The 21,510-nt window shown below is 34.7% G+C and overlaps 1 protein-coding gene across 1 annotated transcript in view; it reads right to left on the reverse strand.

Annotated features, from left to right (window-relative positions):
- Window positions 1-372: 372 nt before the first annotated feature.
- Window positions 373-21,510, reverse strand: part of CIP2A (cellular inhibitor of PP2A) — a 34,659-nt gene continuing 13,521 nt past the window's right edge. Inside the window, exons 8-21 of the mRNA XM_025478303.3 lie at window positions 20,181-20,256; window positions 18,469-18,687; window positions 17,067-17,226; window positions 15,414-15,555; window positions 14,267-14,366; window positions 12,668-12,786; window positions 9,093-9,288; window positions 8,326-8,400; window positions 8,128-8,238; window positions 5,196-5,392; window positions 2,967-3,080; window positions 2,622-2,704; window positions 1,797-1,936; window positions 373-747 (exon numbers count right to left, since the gene is read on the reverse strand). Of these exons, the coding sequence (XP_025334088.1) occupies window positions 577-747; window positions 1,797-1,936; window positions 2,622-2,704; window positions 2,967-3,080; window positions 5,196-5,392; window positions 8,128-8,238; window positions 8,326-8,400; window positions 9,093-9,288; window positions 12,668-12,786; window positions 14,267-14,366; window positions 15,414-15,555; window positions 17,067-17,226; window positions 18,469-18,687; window positions 20,181-20,256 (1,903 nt within the window). The 3' untranslated portion in view covers window positions 373-576. The remainder of the gene's footprint in view (window positions 748-1,796; window positions 1,937-2,621; window positions 2,705-2,966; window positions 3,081-5,195; window positions 5,393-8,127; window positions 8,239-8,325; window positions 8,401-9,092; window positions 9,289-12,667; window positions 12,787-14,266; window positions 14,367-15,413; window positions 15,556-17,066; window positions 17,227-18,468; window positions 18,688-20,180; window positions 20,257-21,510) is intronic.

A 21,510-nucleotide genomic window follows, 5' to 3' on the forward strand; every position in this document is an offset into this window, starting at 1 on the left:
AATAGCTTTTTAAGATGTGACAATGTATTCAACACATCAGATATTTTCTATTTTTTCATATTATTTCTCTATTCATTGCATTTTTTTCAAATTTAGAACTAATACCATAAATCTGACTGCATCTTAAATGCAATAATACAATTATTTTAAGTTTAGTGAATTTTCTTTTTTGTTATTTAGAGAAAAACTTCTCTGGCAATGCCATGCCTTCTTTTATACTAATAATTGTATTTTCAATTTCTTAATCTCTAGGAGGTTATATCAAGAAAGTTTGATTTTAAAATCTAATCACAAATGAGAATAAATTAAAATGCAGAAGTGGAAAACAATCAAGAAAAAGAGAAAAACCTTAGAAAAACAATAATGGCAGTCAAGAAGAACATTCTAATAGAAGAACCAAAGAAGCTTTAAGCAATAAAAGCCAGAAACAAGAAGTAAAACTTTTAAGACCAAATAAAAATATTTATCAGATCAGGTTCTTTACTAAATTAATAATTAGATAATAATTGGCTATTGTTCCGGAGTCACAAATTACCTTCCCTACCACACCTCCCCTGGAAGATAAATACACAATGTCTATATACTGAGATTCACAGTTTCTGGACTTATTTTTCCTCCACTTAAGCTGTGGATCATTGCTATCATATGAGAGTGTTTGTTCAACTCCTCTTGCTGAAGTTTCACCAGCGACTCTTTCTCTTCCAATCGACCTTCTAATTGGGCCTTCTGAACCTCTAGGGAGGAAGCCTAGGAATTGGGGACGTGGGGGAGGAGAAGGGAGGGAAAATGAGTTGAGGAAAACAAACTTAGCATGTCTTCCCTTCACAGATATCTAAAGATGTCCTATTTTTCATTTGTAAAACAACCATGTCAAAAGACACATTACAAATATGTATTATATTTTTGTTAATTAAATTATATGGTAAGGTTAAGTAATTATTAAAAAATATAATACAAATTGGAAAGACAATTCAGTCTTTTTAGTCAAATTAGCAGCTAAATTTTGCAGAAAACACTACACATTACAACTTAGAATCATTATTAAGATGACTACATCAAAGCAGAAGCAGGAAATCAGTAAATGCAGCATTAAATTTTACACCTCTTCTGTCACTTGTGCTCTAGAGTTGTTGAAGTGGTCATTTAATCCTGGTGTGTTCTCACCTTCCTGGTAGCAGATGGGGCAGAAAATGCTATTCATAGCTACCACACACAAACAACCATGATAAAATGTGGAATGAGCCACAGTGGACTTAGATTCAGAATACTGTGTAAGTCTACTGTTGCACTTAGCTTTGTGACAGACCCTCAGAAAGTAACTCAAGACTCAGTTTCATTTGTAGGTTGAAAACATTTATTGATACTTATTTATTAATATATTTGTCAAAGAGAAGATTAAGAAAACTGTTTTAGAGTCCTCTGTAAATTATAAAGTTCTTCACGAATAGGAACTACTGTTATTATTCTCATCTCTAAATGCAGGGAGAGGCAGCCACATACAGCACCACCTACATGTGACATCCAGAACTGGGAACCCTTCTGTATTTCCTCACTTAAAAGCAGTAACTGCTGGCACACAATATATATTAAATAAGTTTTTCCATGATTTTAGGAAATACAGGCTTTCATATTTTGAGAGAACCTTTATAAAAAAACAATGGTCCATTTTGAAATTGTAGTATCTTCCAAATAAAATTACTAAAGAAACAGAATTGTAACTTATCCAAATTCACCTTCTCCACAAAATCAGACTTACTCATTCGTACAAATGAGATGAGAACTCAACAGATTCTTACCTTAATGCTCAATTCTTTTCTTATTTGTTCTGTTCTGTTTATTTCCTTTCTAAGGATATCAATGGTTTCTTCCTTATCTTCCCTTTCTTTCTGCAAGATTTTAATCTTTTCTTCTTGCAATTTTGTTTTTTGTTGCAAATCTTAAAACAAACAAACAAACAGTCTGTTATATGCTCAGAGGTCCTATATCGATGTTACCCTGAAAAGGTTTATTAGCCACTAAGTAATTAGAGCAGAAGAATGATAAGATGGGAAGATGAAGAAGTATCTTCCTGGAAATAAAAGTTTTATAATATCTGATGAATAAAAAAACACCACAAAACTCTTCCCCTAGGCCAATATTCCATAGAAAATGCCAAATCTCCACGTCTTTCCCTCTTTCTCTGTTTCTGATATTATAAAGAGAGTAACAAGGAGAAAGAAATCCTCATAGCTTAAGGGTTAGCAAAGAGATGGAGAAAAGTATGAAAGATTATATAGGCAGATGTCCGTGCTCTAAGGCAAGTGAGTTAGAACACAAATATTTCTGTGGATCATTTCAGAGCTATTGCCTCTAAGAAGCTGGTAACTAAAAGTTACCTAGCACTGCCACCTGCTGTTACATTCTTTTAAAACTATTTTAAAAAGACAATCATTTCCTTTAATTCCCAGATTTAAAAAAAATAAATTGCTTTTTCAACTTAATCAATCTAACTAAAATGCTCTGTAAAGTATTATATATAGCAAGAAGAAGGGAGCTGTTTAAAATGTGATATTAAGTTTTTAAAAAAATGAGAGTAGAAAATAAAATCATGCTGATTTTTTATTAAATAAGAAGCTACTTACTTGCTAGCTTACATTCTCTGTCTACAAGTTGGTTCTGTATTTCTTTTCTCTGTTCTTCTTTCTCTAATAATTGGGCAATAGTTCTGAAGTTATAAAAAAATATAGAAGAAAACAAAAAAAAATTTTTATTTTTCTTCCCAACAAGTATTTGAAGAGAATATTAGTAAGAACAGTAATTACCTTTACATTTTGCCAAGTATATATTTTATATCTAAGATAAGTGATAATTAAAAAAATAAGTGATAATTGTATTAATTTTATCTATAAAAAACAATGCTCTGTATAAGAGGAATCACTGTTTTTTAAAAATCCAAAGTAATTAGAATTAAGAACTAGAGATTTTACTTTTCATTTTGTTGCTTGAATGATTCATTTAACTTTTTCACCGTCTCAATTTGTTTATTCAGAGAATCACACGTGGTCTGTAAATCTTTATTCTTCTTTTCAGTGGCTTCATTCCTGAAAAAAACAATATGAAAAAACAAGTTGATGGGATCCCTGGGTGGCGCAGCGGTTTGGCACCTGCCTTTGGCCCAGGGCGCGATCCTGAAGACCCGGGATCGAATCCCACATCGGGCTCCCTGTGCATGGAGCCTGCTTCTCCCTCTGCCTATGTCTCTGCCTCTCTCTCTCTCTCTCTCTCTGTGACTATCATGAATAAATAAAAGTTAAAAAAAATTACAAAAAAAAAAAAGTTGATATTTTTATGGAGGCAAACATGATGGAGAAAAGAAACTGTGTGTCCTTTATTATTTCTTCACTGCAAACACTGAAGGTAAGGAGAGGAATGTCATGAATAAGCAGGACATAAAGAAAGTTAGATTAACTCTAAAACATATTAAAGATAGTTTTGGCTGACTTAGGAGGTAGTATTTACTCTAAAAAGGAAATGTGCAGGGCACTGACCTCATATTTATGAATACAGAGCTTTGCAGATAACATAATTAGCTATATAATTTGCTATATATATATTATAGATATTTTCATAGTTAGGTCCAGAAATTTTTTAAAAACTTCTATAAAAGGATGAAGTCTATTAAAAAACAAAAAAATCTGCCATCATTAGCCTCTTCGGCATAACGTATATTGAATTAAAAATGTCAAACTAATGAACTAGTTGAGGATATTAAACTTCTCCTTTCTTTAGAGCTCTGCATCTAACAGTCCTGCTTAGTTTACTTGCAAAGTAAACACAGTAATACTTCCTTAAGTGATACTTTGACACCGAAGTATCTTAAGCATAAAATGTCCTCCTCCCTTCACTAAGTACAAACTGGTGGCACTGGCCAAATTTGCCTAGAAAGTGTTTTATCCGTCCCACATGGTTTTGAAAATTCTGAATTTGAATGCCTTTAGATAGTCCCTACCATTACAAATGCCTTTCTTTACCCTTCTGGCTCCTGATGGCAGGAGTTTTACCTCTTGGCCCCTTATTTATTATCTGGAACAACAGCGGGTCCTGGAAACTGGATACTTCTGTGGGACCACTGCTTACTTTTTCTCACACCCTGACTTACCACCAATAGTCCACTCTATCAGGGCTGCCTCAAGCAGACTTTGAAGAAAGCTGTTGCTGGGAGAAAATATCCTGTTCAGGAAATTTTAGCATCACAAATTTTCTAGATGCCATACATTTTTCCACCCTTCATTTTTATTGATGGGCAAGTAAGTACATGAACCTTACAAAATTAAAATTTTCTAGATCTCTAAATAAATAGCATAAATAGAGCATTTTTTCAAATCTTAACCAATCTTAAATTATAAATTAAAACAAAGAACAAGTGAACCAGAATGTTTTAATTTTTATCGTTTGGTAGAAAATCTGTAATTGTTCCTGGTCTTCTTTATATTTCAGAAGTTTTAAAATTGATCTAAAAGATTAAAAAATTTGACGAAGGAGGAAAATGTGATCAATCTCACATTTTGTTAGTAAGCATATAAATAAGTGTAGCTTTTTTGGAAGGAAACTTAATCCATCAAAAATTTGAAAGCACATACCTTTTAACCCTACAATTTACTTCTAAGTATTCCACAGATGTAGTCACACATATAAGTAAACCATATTCAATGACATTAAGAAGAAATACTGACTACAGATTTAGCAATGATTTTAACACTGACAGCTGTATTTCCCTGCCATTAGACTGAATACTATGAAACACATTTGATCTGCAGAAATGGCCAATTCATGTGGCTCAACTTAACGTGAATTGTGATAATTAAGGTCCCTTAACATTTACGGAATGCCTGTGTATTGAGTACTGTTCCAGGACCTGTTACAGAACAAAGAGACTCAACCTGTTTTTGTGGTGCTAACATCCCAGATGACAGAGGACTGCATGAATACATGAAAGAAGCAGAGTCAACTGGAAAGAAACAGAGACCTGTATTCTGTTTCCAACTTTGATCCCGAGTTTGAGTAAGCAATACTTGACTTACTTGTGATGTGTAAGTTTCACAAATTATCAGAACATGTGAATGCTTACAAAAGGACTTTAGGGCCACAGAAAAGAAATGCTGTGTGTTCATTTTAAGTTCTAACTTTACACAGGAATTTTTACTTTATTAATTTACCTCTGAACAAGTTCCATGTAGGATTTTGTCAGTATTTCATGTTCTTCGGCCACAGACTCTAATTTCCTATTATGTTGGAAGAGATGCTCAATATCACTCTGTGCTCTTTCTGATTCAACCTGCTGTGCCTTCAATAACACACCAAGCTCTTCATTTTTTCTTTCAACTTCTCTCAACATACCAGCAAGTGTCCGTGCCTAAAACAAAACAGAAACTTTTCTACTATCATGTATGTAATATGCTCAGTTTCTACAATTTGAAAGGTTTACCAAATATCTAATAGGCTAGCATCTATTGGGTTATATAAGGTTTTGTTAGTCACATATACGCTGTTATAGTTCTTTTACTTAATAGATTGTTCTGACTAGAATAATCCTGGTATGACCAGATTCATGGAAATGAACACAATTATAACAACATGAAGGTAGCACTACATTCTGTACCCCATTGAAAGAGTATGTGTGGTCCTTGGAGCCAGCCATTAACACTAAACCAGAAAGTTAGAAAAATCAGTTTTCCCATTTCAGGTAGAAATTTAGAATAAGATCTTAACTATATCACAGATGTTAAGCAAACACTTAAAATTAAACTAGCACAATCAGGAAATATACCTAAATTAATATGTGACATGGAAAGAAACAGAGACCTGTATTCTGTTTCTGACTTTGATCTTGAGTTTAAGTAAGCAATACTTCACTTACTTGTGATGTGTAAGTTTCACAAATTATCAGAATACATGAATGTTTACAAAAGGATTTTAGGGCCACAGAAAAGCAATGCTGTGTATTCATTTTAAATTCTAACTTTACACAGAGAATCAATTTGTGACATGAAATATTAAAGAAACAGAAAACTAGAATGAGAAGTGAACTTCCCCACTACCCTTTAGCCTGAAAAATACTCTCATTTTGAACCAGATAAAAACCTAAGCCCTTCTCTGTTTTTATGACAGTCTATATATAAAGCAATAATACCCTACTATTTAGTGTTATTTTTATAAGAAGCCTTTCCAGTAAAATGGATAAAACATTAAGTTCTCCAGTAAAATGTAAGACATGTCCAAAATAGAATCTAAGAATGTGCTATGAGAAGAGAGAGGACAAAATTATTTTAATATCACTAATTTTCTTTGTTGCGATTTATGATATATTTAACATGCCATCAGTCAAGATAAACAAATCCTTTTCAAAAGAAGAAAAGGAAAACGTATGGTTATATTTATTCATATTTTTTCAAATACATGTACTCTGAGAAAACTCAATGGTATTTTATGTGTCAGTAATTTTAATGCCTCTCTCTAAAGTGATGACTTTATTATAATTCTTTATAAATGACACTGAACTGTTGAGACTCTGTTTATATTTGCTAGGAATTCCATATTATTGCAGTAAGCTCTCACTCCTAATGTATACATTGTGTGCATATACACACACAGCAAATGCCAAACTTTCTAAGCATCTACTATGGGCCAAGTACTGAGCTTGCTGGGGCCGGGAGATACTGAAAGAGTTTCTGACATTGAGGGTAGGGGGAAGGTTATATAATTTTCACATGTGTGGGACAGCTTCCTAAGAAATGGGGATATTTAAACTAAAATCTGAAGGATTATTAGGAATTTAGGCAGAGAAAGAGGAAAAGGTGTTCCAGACATGGAAGAGCAAGTTACAAGGACAAGGAAACCTGAGTATGTCAAGTAACTGCAAGGTAATAAAACTGTATAAGAAACTGCAAAGTAATCTAATATAGTTGATTGCAGAGAATGCACAGAAATGCAAGGAGATGCAGAATGAAAGTAGTTAGAATCATGTGTGCCAAACTAAGGAATTTAAAATCATCTGCTGAGTAAAATGGTAAGCCACTGCACAGTATTTAGCATAGAAGCAATAAAATCAGATTGCAGCCTCACGGATCATCGTGGGAGAAAAGGGAGGGTGGAACCAAACGCAAAAGACAGATGACTTGGGATGCACATAGAGGGTGGTTGAGAAGAGGGCTCCAGACTGAGGGTATAGAGACTAGAGGCTCTGCTATGATTTATATAAAAAATGAAAAGGATTTGGTCCATAGCAAATAGGGCAAAAACAGAGATAAGGCACAAAAAAGCAATATTCGGAAGGTAGAATCAACTGGATTTGGAGAATGACTAATTGTAGGAGGTAAATTATGTGACTTCTACGTTTCTGGTCTGGAAAACTTTGAAGAACAAGAGGGAATATATAAATAAGAATAAAATTTTAAAAAAGGTAATGAGTTCAGGATTAGTCATGCTGAATGGGAAGTATTTGTGATATATTTAAACAGAGTTATACAGGAAGCATTTAGTACTTAGTAAAAAGGATCTGGGCTCAGCACATAAAACTGGTGGCATTAACATTTGGTAATGACTGAAACCCTGGGCCACCCAAAGAAGGACAAAGGGCTTAGAACATAATGTTGGGAGAAACCAACAATTGAGGGTTGAGTGGAGAAAGAGAAATTCATAAAGTATATAGGAAAAGAATATCCGGGGATCCCTGGGTGGCACAGCGGTTTAGCGCCTGCCTTTGGCCCAGGGCGGGATCCTGGAGACCCGGGATCGAATCCCACGTCAGGCTCCCAGTGCATGGAGCCTGCTTCTCCCTCTGCCTATGTCTTTGCCTCTCTCTCTCTCTCTCTCTCTCTCACTCTCTCTGTGTGACTATCATAAATAAATAAAAAAAAAAAAAAAAAAAAAAGGAAAAGAATATCCATTATGGTAGAAAGAAAATCAGAAGGTAATGGGGTAATCCAAATTAAAGGGGGGAAGGTGTCAAGATGGAGGGAATAGTCGTATCAAATGCTGAGAACAGCTTACTTCAGACAGGGTAACCGGAATATAACTAAAATTTTGTACACGTTCTACTTCATTTATTTTTCTACTTATTGGATAAGTCATTATTTATATTGTACACACCTCCGTCTCAGCTTGAGTTCTTTGACAGCGATATTGAGCAATCAGTCTATCAGCCTGTGCAAGGGCTAGAGCTTTTGCTTCCAAAAGATCTTGTAGTCTGCTTTCTTTGGACTGTAAGAAAACATACCATTGACCTATCACAGAAAACATCTATTAAAGCTTAACTGTTACATAGAGCTAAAATAAGTTTGTACTCACGGCTAATGTGGACAGTTTCATCTCATATACATCCATTATGTCAGATATTCTCACATCATTAATTTGATCCTTTACCTAAGTTTCAGGACATCAGTAAAAAAAAAAAAAAAAAAAAAAAAAACCAGAAAATTTTAACACTCAGCACAATAAAAAAATAAATGCCTAGTGTGAAACTAAATCATTAAAGCTTCATGAGTAACAAAGTAAAGAAATGAATGTCTTGTGAGGTGTTTCACAAACATTTCGCTAACCTGGCTATTGCAGAAGGGTATCTGGGTAGGACTTGGTATGCTTGTGGGACAGATTTCTTAAACAGGGACAGAGAAGATGAGGGTGGGCTAACTGGGGATGACTAGGGGGGAAAACGCTGTTTTAAAATGTGGGGATTTGGGATCCCTGGGTGGCGCAGCGGTTTGGCGCCTGCCTTTGGCCCAGGGCGCGATCCTGGAGACCCGGGATCGAATCCCACATCAGGCTCCCAGTGCATGGAGCCTGCTTCTCCCTCTGCCTGTGTCTCTGCCTCTCTCTCTCTCTCTCTGTGACTATCATAAATAAAAAAAAAAAAAAAAAAAAAAAATTTAAAATGTGGGGATTTTATAGCTAATCTTTTTCTTCCCAAAATTTCTAGAATATTGTTATTTTCATATTAAAAGGCTTCATTGATCAAATTTATATCTAAAGTTATTGAAATAAATGTTAATAATCAGGGCTGACATTTAGTTGGTATGTACCAGTCAGAATCCCATTTAAAATGGCTATTTACTCACCACCATTCCAGCCTGAAGTTTCTCTATTAATTCCTCAATGTTCAATCCAGGAACTCTAGCTTTTAAAAGTGGAGGAGTTAAACATTTTGCAGATGTTGGAAGACTGTGATTTAGTGATTGCAAAGGCATTCTCCTGGGCATATGTTCTGTTTCCTGCTGTCTGTAAGCATTGTTGGCTGCTATACTTTCTCCAAGTCTGAATAGGAATAAAAAATAATAATAATTACAAAAAGTACAGGAGGACGAGGAAGAGGAGCCTGGATGCCTCAGTTGGTTGAGCATCTGACTCTTGATTTCAGCTCAGAACATGATCTCCGGGGTCATGAAACTGAGCCCCTCCACAGGTTCTGCGCTTAGCTTGGAGTCGGCTTGAGATTCTCTGTCTGCCCTTCTGCTCTCTCTCAATAAATAAAATCTTAAAAAAAAAAAAAAAAAAATAGGGCAGCCCCGGTGGCCCAGTGGTTTAGCGCCACCTTCAGCCTGGGGTGTGATCCTGGAGTCCCGGGATTGAGTCCCACGTCAGGCTCCCTGCATGGAGCCTGCTCTTCCCTCTGCCTGTGTCTCTACCTCTCTCTCTCTCTGTGTCTGTCATGAATAAATAAATAAAACCTTAAAAAAAATAGAGGAAAGTCAGTTAGTATAGAATTAGAGAATCTCTAGAATGGATCTTTCTGGGAATATAAGTCTTCAGATGTTTTTTAAATCATCTTGGCATCTATGATGAAGTCAAATTTTAGAAAATATCCTAAATATTTGACAAGGAAATGCTTTTCTACTTACAACCTTTTATAATGACAATTTCACCTCTGGTTTGGAGGCACTAGAACTAGTCTGTGAGTATGGATTATTTGTAAAAATTTAGTAGTGTTAATGCTTCCTTCTTACCATGGGAAACATCAGCTGTCCTTTACCCATGTCCTTCCATTCTTGTCCTTTCTCACTATATTCTCAGCAACCTTACTTCCATTCTGCCCCTTCCCTTTCTGTCTTGGTCCTGCCTCAGGGTCTTTGAATGAGCTGTTCCTTTGCCTACAACATTCTTCCCACTAGATCCATATAGAGTTGGTTCCTTCTTATCATCAATCTCAGTTCAAATTCACTTCCTCAGAGAGGATCCTCCACCCATACTAGCATGCACATTATGAAACCTAATTTTTTTTAACTTGTCTCCAAAATAGAATGTAAGTCATATGACAGAGGCCCTGGTCTAAGTTACTGCAGTATCTAAAATGACTAGAAGGGCCCTCACATGTTGTTAAATGTCTAAATAAAACAAACATACATAAAAAAGCTTACTTATGTACCCACCTACCCCATCCATTCAGTATATAAATTTACCTTATTAAACTAAGAGGATACAAAGGCATAAACAGACATGAGAGTAGTATCTAAAGAGAGTGTCTAAAGAGACAATGTCTAAAGGAAAATTATAGAACACCAGTAAGAGAGGGATTGCTGTGATGTAAAGAAATGGTAGGAAGAGCTCATCTGCAGAGACGGAGGAGGAGACTCCCACTTTCAGTGAAGCTGAAGCTTTCCATTCTGAAACACAGAGTCTTTCCTTTATGTCCAATTACCACAACTGGAGCAACCAAACCACCATAAAATCAAGCAGCTTCACAAATCATTTCTACATTTTAACTTGAGAAGCTCCTTATTTGTCTATTTGTTTAAAAATAACTACTATAAAATAAAAAGAATTTTGATTATGTGGTCTCTACCTCTTATTCTCCACAGTTCTTAATCTCCTAATTTATGACCACTTAAATTATTAATTCTGAGAAATGAGTTTGTAGAGTCTCTTAAAAGAAAAAGCAGAGGGGTGCCTGGGTGGCTCCATCAGTTAAGCATCTGCCTTTGCTCAGGTCATGATCCCGGGGTTCAGGGGTTGAGTCCAATGCCAGGCTCCCAGCTCAACAGGGAACCGGTTTCTACCTGCCCTTCTCCTCCACTTGTGCACACGTGCGTGCGCTCTCTTTCTCTCTCTCAAATAAACAATTTTTTTTTTTAAAAGATTTTATTCATCATAGACATAGAGAGAGAGAGAGGCAGAGACACAGGCAGAGGGAGAAGGAGGCTCCATGCCGGGAGCCTGATGCGGGACTTGACTCCATCCCGGGACTCCAAGATCCTGCGCCCTGGGCGAAAGGCAGGCGCTAAACCGCTAGGCCACCCAGGGAGCCCCAATAAATCTTTAACAATAGCAACGTAGCAGAGGTTAGCAAACTTTCTCTTAAAGGACAAAGCAGTAAGTATCTCAGACCTAAGGGGCTGTATAGTCTCTGTTACAACTATCCAACCCTGATGTCATAGCATGAATGTAGACACAGAAAATACAGACAATATGAAAATGAAAAGGTGTGTCCTTTTTTTAGTAAAACTTTATTTACAAACGTAGGCTCCTGCCGGTAATAGTTTTCAGATCCCTGCATACAGAAATGTCTTACCTAGTCACTAACATGCTTCATTTTATTCAAATTACTTTTGCAAATTCATTTATATGTGGAACTTAAACTTTTATTTTATTTTTATAAAGATTTTATTTATTTATTCATAGAGACAGAGAGAGAGAGGCAGAGACACAGGCAGAGGGAGAAGCAGGGAGCCTGACGTGGGACTCGATCCCGGGTCTCTAGGATCACACCCTGGACTGAAGGCAGCGTTAAACCACTGAGCCACCCGGGCTGCCCGGAACTTAAACTTTGAAAAATTAATATAGAACTCAACTGGACACTTAGTTTACAGAGAGCCCCCCAAATCTCATTTTTTTCAAATATAATATATTCTCTTAATGTTTGAAATTAATGAGTCTAGTGGACAATTCAGCCTGGTCATTATCTATTCCACTTTCCAAAAGTTTTCTTTAGGAATCTTCCCACTGCCTCCAAACTAGTTTTCAGTCCATGTAGTTCTCACAGATGAACCTTTGGTATCTGCCAAGGTCCTTCATTGGCAAATGACCCAGATTTGGTCAATGAAAATAATGCCTAGGCTTATCATTTAAACAACTGGGAAGGGAAAGCTCTTCATTTTTTTTTTCCTGTTTTGTTTGTTGGTTGTTTTAGTCCTAAAAGCCATGTTGTTTATGAAGTGTTTAATTCTTTAGAACAGATTCCCCTCTTGTCCGCTGGCAATCCTATGGTTACCTACAACCCTTAAACTGAGGAAGTTCTTCCTCACATCTAAATGTCTTTTAAGCTTGTTTGCTTGCGGGATTTATTTATTTATTATTTCTTTAGTATAGCTGACACGGGGAAAGCACATTCTTTGTAAGAACTGAACTGGTAAGATGTAAGTATAGTCCAGAAGCCACTATATTAAATAGAGGAGGTGAGAGATGGAGTGGCATAGAGCCTGGAAAATATACTTAACCCATCCGAAGCTACTTTTCTCTGAGCATATACCTGGTCTTTTCAGTTACTGGAATCAAATTTTCTTTTAAGCACTTGAAAAATTACCGTTATAATGAAGTCTTTGATTCACAAATTTTCTAGTCTTTCTACATCAAGGACTACTAAAGAAACACAGCAAGATATTCCAGCACAAGAGATACACTGCAAATGACTACAACTCACACTAATGCAGGAAAATCTGGCAGTGGAGCAGCTTCCAATAATATTCCCAATCCAGACTGTACTTGTTCTCTATTATCTGATGTTAAAGCAAAAGCCAAGGGAGTAATCAGGCGTGGATCCTAAGCAAATCAGAAACCAGAAAACAAGAAGCACAAGGAATAAATAATGTCAGGTTTTTTACATAAAGGTGAGTAAACAGAGCTAAATCATAAAATGATACTACCCAAATTCTGAAAGGTTTCTATCTGATATCTGAATGCATTTATTCATCTTTACTTTGTTATAATTATGCAGTCAATATGAACATTAGCTTTAAAAAAATTTGGGCAAAGTTTTGAACGCTTTTGTTGTGCCTATGAAAATCATGTCCTAAATATTTTGATGAATTTAAAATACCATCCACAACTGACTGTTTTGAATTATTGTTTTAATTCTGCTACACTTAGAAGAAAATCTGGCTGTAAGAAAAAATAATTATCATTTCTAATTAAAGTCAAAAATAAAAGTAAAATTCAAATTAATTCAATTCTAATTCAGTAACTGAAACAATTATGCTTAAAGCATAAGTCCTTCATGTCAGTAAATATTTTACATTAGTACTGTAAGCCTTAAATCATTTATTCTGAAAAACATCTAATTGACAGATAATCAGTTTGACTCAATTTTTAAGTTAACAGAGAAAAAATATTAAAATATAAATCCTTTATAGTTATCTACATTTTACCAGTGTCAAGTGTCTTGGAAGTAGTCAAGTATAATCTTAGGCCACAGAATCATGTTAAGAGACGGCCTTTATTTTTATAACCCTCATAGTAACTCTTTGCAACCACTCCCATGGAGGGGGATCATTACTTTCATTCTGTAGTTAAGGACACTAGAGCTCAGACAAGTGAAATAGCTTGCTCAAGTCTGCACCAACTTGATTGATGGTGGAGTCAACATCTGAACCCCATCTCCTAAGCATTATGCTCTCAAAGTGCACAAGTGGCCCCTGAATAAGGTTTCAGTTTTGCCTTCTACCCTGTCTAGACAGATATCAGAGCCATCTTTGTTAAATTATTATATTAACTCAATTGACGCATGTTTGCTAAGTATCTATTAGAAGTCAGGTTTTGTGGCTTTCAAGGTAAACATCAGAACTCAAAATCTGTGAGTTAGCTATTCTCTGCCTACCCTCTCTAATCTTATTACAACTCACAATCAAGTCCTTTTCTTCCAAATGTGTCCCTTATCCCCTTAAAGCACTACATCATCAACCCCACCCCAAAACTCCAAAACAAATACCACATCCCCTTCACTACAATGTCAATAGAAATAAACAAAGAAACATAAAGGATGACAAGAAAGGAAAAAGGCTGAGGAAGCTCTACTATCAGCAACATCTTGTACATTATAATCAGGAGCATTTATGTTCAACTCCTGCAAAACTACATAAAATTACCATGTAGTAGGAATACTATAGAGTTACTTAGGCAATTAACTTTCTTCTGACGCCCAATTCTAAGAGAAACAGTTTCTAAAGAATATTAAAACAGAAACTCATACATTAGGGAGCATTTTGTATAAACAAACTTCAATATTTGAAGAGTTTAAACCCACCTGAAGGATTTTATAGAAGCTTACTTCCATACCAGGAACCAACTGCTTAAGTTTATTCATCAAATCAAGGGTTTTCAAAACTACATCAGCAGCAAGTTTGCTTAAAAGTAAATCATATTTAAATTAGATAACTAAAGAATTGCTTAGAGCTTTATTTCTAGCCATAATTCTAAAGAAATTCTGAAAAACCAACACCTGTTTTTAAACCTTAGGGAGATAAAGTATTGTTTCTTTTCAGAAGTAAAAACACAGTAGAGACCATTATCCTTATAGCTCAAGCCCCAAAAAGAACAAATTGGCCTTAACAGTCTAAGTTGAGACTGTAATCTCAAATACCAGCATGCTTCCAGTTTCTGTACCACATTACTAACAGCATCAGCAACATGACCTATTTAATTCTTAGCTTTGTCACAGGCCTATCAACAATAAAGGGCAATCTTAAGCAATACAGAATCTTAATATTTACCAAATAAATTATACTAAGCCATGTTCTTAGCCTCACTGCAAAAGGAATACAAAAAAAGAAAAGGTAATCTGTGTTCTGAAGGACCACAATTATTGGCAATTACATCATTTATAGAAACTGAAACAAATCAATATCTAGCCATTTAGTAGGTCCTCAATAAAGATGTTAATAGACTTAATTCAAATGAGAGGGGAGGATACAATCTCATCACTATCCATGAAAATTCACCTTTAACCATTAAGTCTTGACGTGCTAATGAAAAGAACTGTCTGCTAGTTGGAAACTTTCTGTAGTAACCGATTTCCTAGTAATAAAAATATGACCTGTTTTTTCATGTTTTTGTTTAAAACAAACATAAAATTACTGAGGCAACGTGTCAAAAAGAATCTCTAGAAAAGGAGTACAAAGAACCTTAGATAATAAGTTAAAACACCATGACACAAACCTAAACAATAAAAAACAAATCATAGATGCTAAGATTATCCTTTCTTTAAGCACATAATTTATGAATTGAATGAATTTTTTAAGAACTATGAAAAAACTTGTTAATTCTCCACTACACCTTGAGTTAATAGTGCATACGCAAGGATTATCCTTCAAAGGAGAGGAGAATTGCTACATTTTCTGATTTTTATTACATTTGGCATTATCATTTTGCCATTTGGATTTCATTATACTCACCACAATTCAGAATCTGCTACCTTTGTTCCAAACCCTAAATCAATCTTGCCATACGTAAACTGTTGTTCTATCAGAGTGGTACATTTGATAGTAGTCAGAGTTTTTGCAACATGCAGTTTTAGAGTATCATCTCCACAAAGAGGTAAGTTTTGTTAAGGGATACAAACAAAAAATCCTAAAAAAAAAACCCAAATCCCTTATATTTGTTTTTTTTTTTAAATCCCTTATGTTTGTATTGCTTTACAGTATTGAGTGATTTCATACAAATTATCTTGTCACTTCACTTCCACATAATTATTGTTAATATTAACTCAACGACATTAGTAAACTAGAGCTCAGAGCATTTAAGTGATTGGTAAGTGGCAAGAGATGGGACTAACATCGTCTGTTACTCTGCTGGATGCTAGTATTTGGTCAACAGATTACAACAACGGTTCAGTATTTGCTGAACTAAGAGTAGTTATTTTTGCCTATATTGTAATATTACAAGTTAATTTGAATATCATGAAAAAGTGGTCAAACTTGGCTCAAAATTGGTACAATTTTGAGGCCTGCATATATTATAGATATCTCTAAGATCAAGCAACATAATCATGGGTCTCCACAGCAGTGGTTTTCAAATTCGGCTGCATGTTAGAAACACCTGAGTGATTTGAACAGTCAATTACAATCTCCCCACACCTCACACACTTTACTCCAATTAAATTAGAATTGCTGGAAGCAAGGTTCAGGTGTCAGGATTTTTAAAATGCTCTCCAGGTTATTTGAATACATAGCCAGGGTTGGGAAGCACTGCTGTAGGGAAGAGGAAAATTAAGGAGCAGCAGTTCCAAGGAGAGAGTAAATAGATATGGAATTTGCTCTAGGGCAGAACGAAGTTGAACAAAGTCTTGTAGCTCTGAGATATAAGGAAACCTGACCAGGTAAGTATGAAAGATCTGGTAGAGATATAATGGCTCTTTACTGATAATAAAATAGCATTAATGAAGTATTTTAAAAATGGAACTTGGGCTTCAAAAAGATTTAGAATCAGCTAATCTAAAAGACAAAAGCTAATAAAAGACCTAAGAGAATCAGAATACAGAAGTTATTCAGTGACACTAACTGAAAAAGTTTTTTTTTTGTAATGAACTTTGTCTTTATAATATCTGTCTTTTGTATAATCTAGTGTGATGTCACTCTTATTAAAACATTTCTAGAGGCTTTAATTTTCAGTAAAAATTATAATATAAGCTAAAATACTGACTCTACCAATGTTTATTCTGATATACTGAACAAAAGGTGGCACCATGAATCATCCAGACAGCAATTAGCATTAGAGTAACACAGCAGTTATCTTTAGAATGTATCTCTTAACCTCAATTTGTGATAACAATGTCCACAAAAAAAAAAAAAAAAAAAAATCAAGTTTAAAAAGCATTCTGAAAATACTCCTTAATTTAAAAGTTTTACACGGAAAAATGAGGGAAAAAGTCTGGACAACCTTTTTAGACTCCTCACTGAGAATTAGTTTTATAGTTTAAACTTCAATAATTCTGAATAGGTATAAGCATAACAAGTGACTAAAGTACAATTAAAGACAAAATGTAGTAAACGTAATGTTAGAACAAAAAAAAGAGTGGTTAGTTTCCATGTTTTAACAGTAAAGGATATTTAACAAAACTTCAGTGGCCTTGACCATCCTTTCACATTTTTTTTTTAATAAGGCTTCATCTAGATTTTTTTCTGTGAACTGAAGTTGGTCAAGGATTGTAGGCAGCAGAAGGCTCACAAAACGGTCAGTTGAGGAACAGTTAGCAGTATCTGCAACATCCTGGAGAATTAACCACCACCAATGATGAAAAATAAAAATAAAGATGAAATACAGAAAGTAGAGATAATAACTGAGTTGTCATGTTCTCATCAAGTCTCTTAGAGTTACTTTAGTAGTTAACTGACCTGTGTCTCCTTTTTAAAATCTACCCTTTTATCTCATTTTGATGGCTATGATGACTTGTCTTAAATGGAACAATAAAGTTTTAGGTTATTCAACTGCAAACAAGACTTTCCAATAGATTGTGTCTGTGATTTGAAAACAAGTACCCTGAAATTGCTAAGTGAAACTGCAATAATTAAATAACCACCACTGATCTAAATACTTTACAACCACGAATAACTCCCAACAAGAATCTCAAAGAGTTTTAATTTTTTTAAAGAGTTTACTTATTTATTAGAGAGAGAGAGAGAAAGAGCAATCATGAACTAGGGGAAAGGCAAATAGAGGCAGGCTCTTTGCCGAATAGGGAGACCGACTTGGAGTTCGATACCAGGACCCTAAGATCATGACTGGAGCTAAATTCAGACACTTAACTGATTGAGCCACCCAGGTGTCCCTCAGTTTTTTAAATGATCAACAGTCAAGACCAACATAAAACATAGAGTAATTTGTGCATCATCTTTGACAAATATATTTAACCACTGATACGCATTTTTGTTTGTGCACAGGATCCAGTTATGAGGGGAAATACTGTAGGAAAATACTATAGTAGGCAGAGTAGGTATAAAAAATAGGGACAACAGTAGAAAATGCTAAATAACCTAGACAGTAGAATCTACCAGAATGTAATGGCCTCTAGGGAAAGAAATTTTGTATCCTAAGTGTCTAGCAGTGTCTGGTATTTTCTGGTATTTTCCACTCCATCTGAGTAACTGAATCCAATGTTCCTATATTAATCCACTCAAAAGGTTAATAAAGACCATAAACAGTATCTACCAAGATGGAGAAGCATGACTACTGCAAGAAGTACAGTCAGCAACAAACTGTACAAATCTCAGCTAATATCTTTACTTATTACACTGAAAGGAGTATATATAAGCTATTCAGTTCCAAAAAAGAAAACATTAATGTTCCTGACTTTGCCCCAAAGAAAATTCAGTAGCTGAATGGTAGGGGGTTTGCTAAAAGTTTTCCTAAGGTGTATAAACAATTAGAAATATATCATGGATGTTTATGAACGTAAACTGTTCACTGAGGATCATAAAAATGGGAAAGTCAATTTGTCTATCGTTATATTACCTCAAATATTTCCTTGAACAACTCTAAGGCTAGAAGAGAACAGTTTTCTGATCTGTCCAGAGGTTGGTTTGACCAACGCAGTAGAGCCACAGTAGGTTCTAAACATTTAGAACGGCTTCCCAGAATGGTGTTGCCAGATGGAGACTGTTCAAATATCATCTGAGTGAGCACGTGGCGCAGCTGAGTCACTGAACAGAAGGCAAGAAGTAATTCTAAAACCTGTGCAATATAAAGTCTTCGTTAAATGTCAATTTCATTGGCCTTTCATGTACAAAGCAACCAAATGATGAAGTTGAAAAGGACACATATTTTAAAAAAATACTCTAAAAATTAAAGACAGCTTCCAATTTTTCTTTCATTATTTTTCAAAATATGGGATTAGGTACTATAAAGTTACAAATAAATTTGTTAATGGTGGTTACTCCTAATAAGGATTGTGAAAGCCAAAGAAAGGAGGGCAACTTCAACTAATATCATATGTCTTCTATAGTAATTTTTTTTTTAAAGCACAGATATATTTTGTTTTTAAAATCAAAATAAATTAGGAACTACAGACACTTGCTATCATGCTTGAGATTCAAGAATTCCTATAAAGCATACTTCAGGATAATATTGAAAAGTGGCATCCCCATGCTTTAAAACATTAGGTATGGCTATTTCCACATTGTACACTGTTGGCATACTGGTTAGCTCCTCTATTCTACTTCATTTCTTTACCTCATTAATTGGGCCTTTATAACATTACATAACATCCCACAACCTGTTTATTAGCTAAATTAAATTCTATCTCACTTCATACACTACCAACCTATCATTAAAAAAAAATTATTGGCATCTCTTTGCCTATCCACTTATTTTCTACCTTCATCTGTATTTTTGTAAATGACACGTAATTGGGATTTGTGTTTTGATCAACTTGATACCATTTGATTTTAACAGAGTTCAGTCCATTAGCATTTACTATGTAACATGATAATCTTTGATTTATTCATTTTTAAATATAAATTACTTATTTTTGAATGGGTTATGTATTTACTTGGTTCAATGGCTAAACAAAGCAATCTGATCTCTAGCTATGCTCCCTGAAGGCAAGCAATGTTATCAGTGTCTCTTTTCTCTTATCAGAGACATGTTATATCCATATAATATCCATAAAATACCTTCTCATATACATGTCTTCCTTAAGTATAATGTACAAACACAAACAAATCAATCACTAGTACAAAGGTGGTGGGTAGGCAAAGAGATGCCAATAATTTTTTTGAATGATATGGTCTTTCTCAATATTTTGTAATTTCAGAGTAGAGACCTTGTATGTGTTTTGTGGATTTATCCCCTACGCATCTGACATTTTTAAAAATCAGAAAATAGTATTATTTATAAAACTACATTTTTCTATTTAACATTTTCTACATGTTCTTTTGATGAGCTTATGGACATGTCTCTCTTGGCTATGTAGTTTAGGAGTAGAGTTGCGATGTCACAGGGTATACATATATTCACTAGGCACTGTGAAACAATTTTCCAAGGGGATTGCACCAGTGAATGAAGATTTGAGAAGGGTTCTAGAGTACTGGCAATGCTGTATTTTCTCATCTAGATAATGGTTATGTCTGTGTACAGTTTGTAAAAATTCAGAGAGCTGTACACTTAAGATTTTTCTGCACATTATAATTTTCAAACATTTAAAACACAGTCCTGTTTTTACAAACCTTTGAAGAAGAATCAGGATCCTTTCCATTGAGAAGACCTAATACTTGACTAAGACATGAAGAAAAGTGCTCATACCTAAGTTTAAAATAAAAATATACATCAAATAACTATGAACTTAATGCATCAAAAAGATTTATATACAAAATAAATATAAAATTTAAGTGTATTTTCTTTCACCTATATCGAGCTTCTGATATAGAAGTTCTTGCAAAACTTATAGTTAAAACATTTCACCATATATGTATCTATGTATACAGTTATTCATTGAACAGTGAAAAAAATGATTAATGTGGCAATAAATAAATCATTGAAACTTTCAGTACTTCAGTTTTTTTTTTTGTACTTCAGTTTTTTTAAAGCTATGTTCAGTTTGTAAAAATTCAAAGAACATGGAATATTCTAATAAATTAGGCAGCTATCTATTTATAAAGTGCTTATAACCGCTAGGCATTTTATCAGGCTCTGAAGATACAGAGATAAGATGCAGAGCCCTATGTTGGATAAGTCTAAGAGGTACTAGTGGTACCACACACATTTCAGTCTATGTGACTGGCGCATCCTGTGTTTGGGAGAATGATGCTCTGTGAGAGAGCTAACAGTCTAAGAATAAAGGCAGAAACATAGGCTATTGTATAATGTAAAATACAACACTATAACGGAGAAATGTATAGGATGCTAGGAGGATGAATATTGAATCCAGACTTGGAGTGGCAGGCCTGGTCAGATGAGGTTTCCCAGACTTGAGTCTTAAAAATAAATAGGAGTTAGGCATATAAAGGTCAAAGTATTCCAGCTCTCCGCATAAGTACTTCAGAGGGAATAGCACATGGGTACACAAAAGGTTCTAACAAGCTGGAGATTCTATTTATTGTCTGAAGTGATTAGACAAAAGTAAATAAGAAAATGTAAAGAAACAGAGCTGAGAGGTACCCAGAAACCAGATTTTGGATCACTACATGGAGAATTTGGATATTCACCTTGAGTGCAATGGGAGATCACAGATTTTAGAAGGGATATATGATTGAAGGAAATGTTGAAAGTCGAATATAAGTGAAGGGAGTCAATGGAATGGGAGCCATTGAAGAAACAAAAGATAGTCAAAAAAAAATAGGACATGAGATTTAATGCATAAAAGGATGCATTTATGAGCAAAACAGGATGACACTAAGTACAAATTGGTATAAACACAAGTAACTTGGTTCAAGAGCAAAAATTCAAAAGAACTCCAATTAGATGGGATTCAGTTTTTGTTTTTTCTGTGAAACAAAGATGAGTTCATCTTCTGAGGGAAAAGTGGCAAGAGGAAAGTGGTAAATATTTGAAGGGCCA

Source organism: Canis lupus, chromosome 33 (genome assembly GCF_003254725.2).
Source record: "Canis lupus dingo isolate Sandy chromosome 33, ASM325472v2, whole genome shotgun sequence".
NCBI classification, from domain to species: domain Eukaryota; kingdom Metazoa; phylum Chordata; class Mammalia; order Carnivora; family Canidae; genus Canis; species Canis lupus.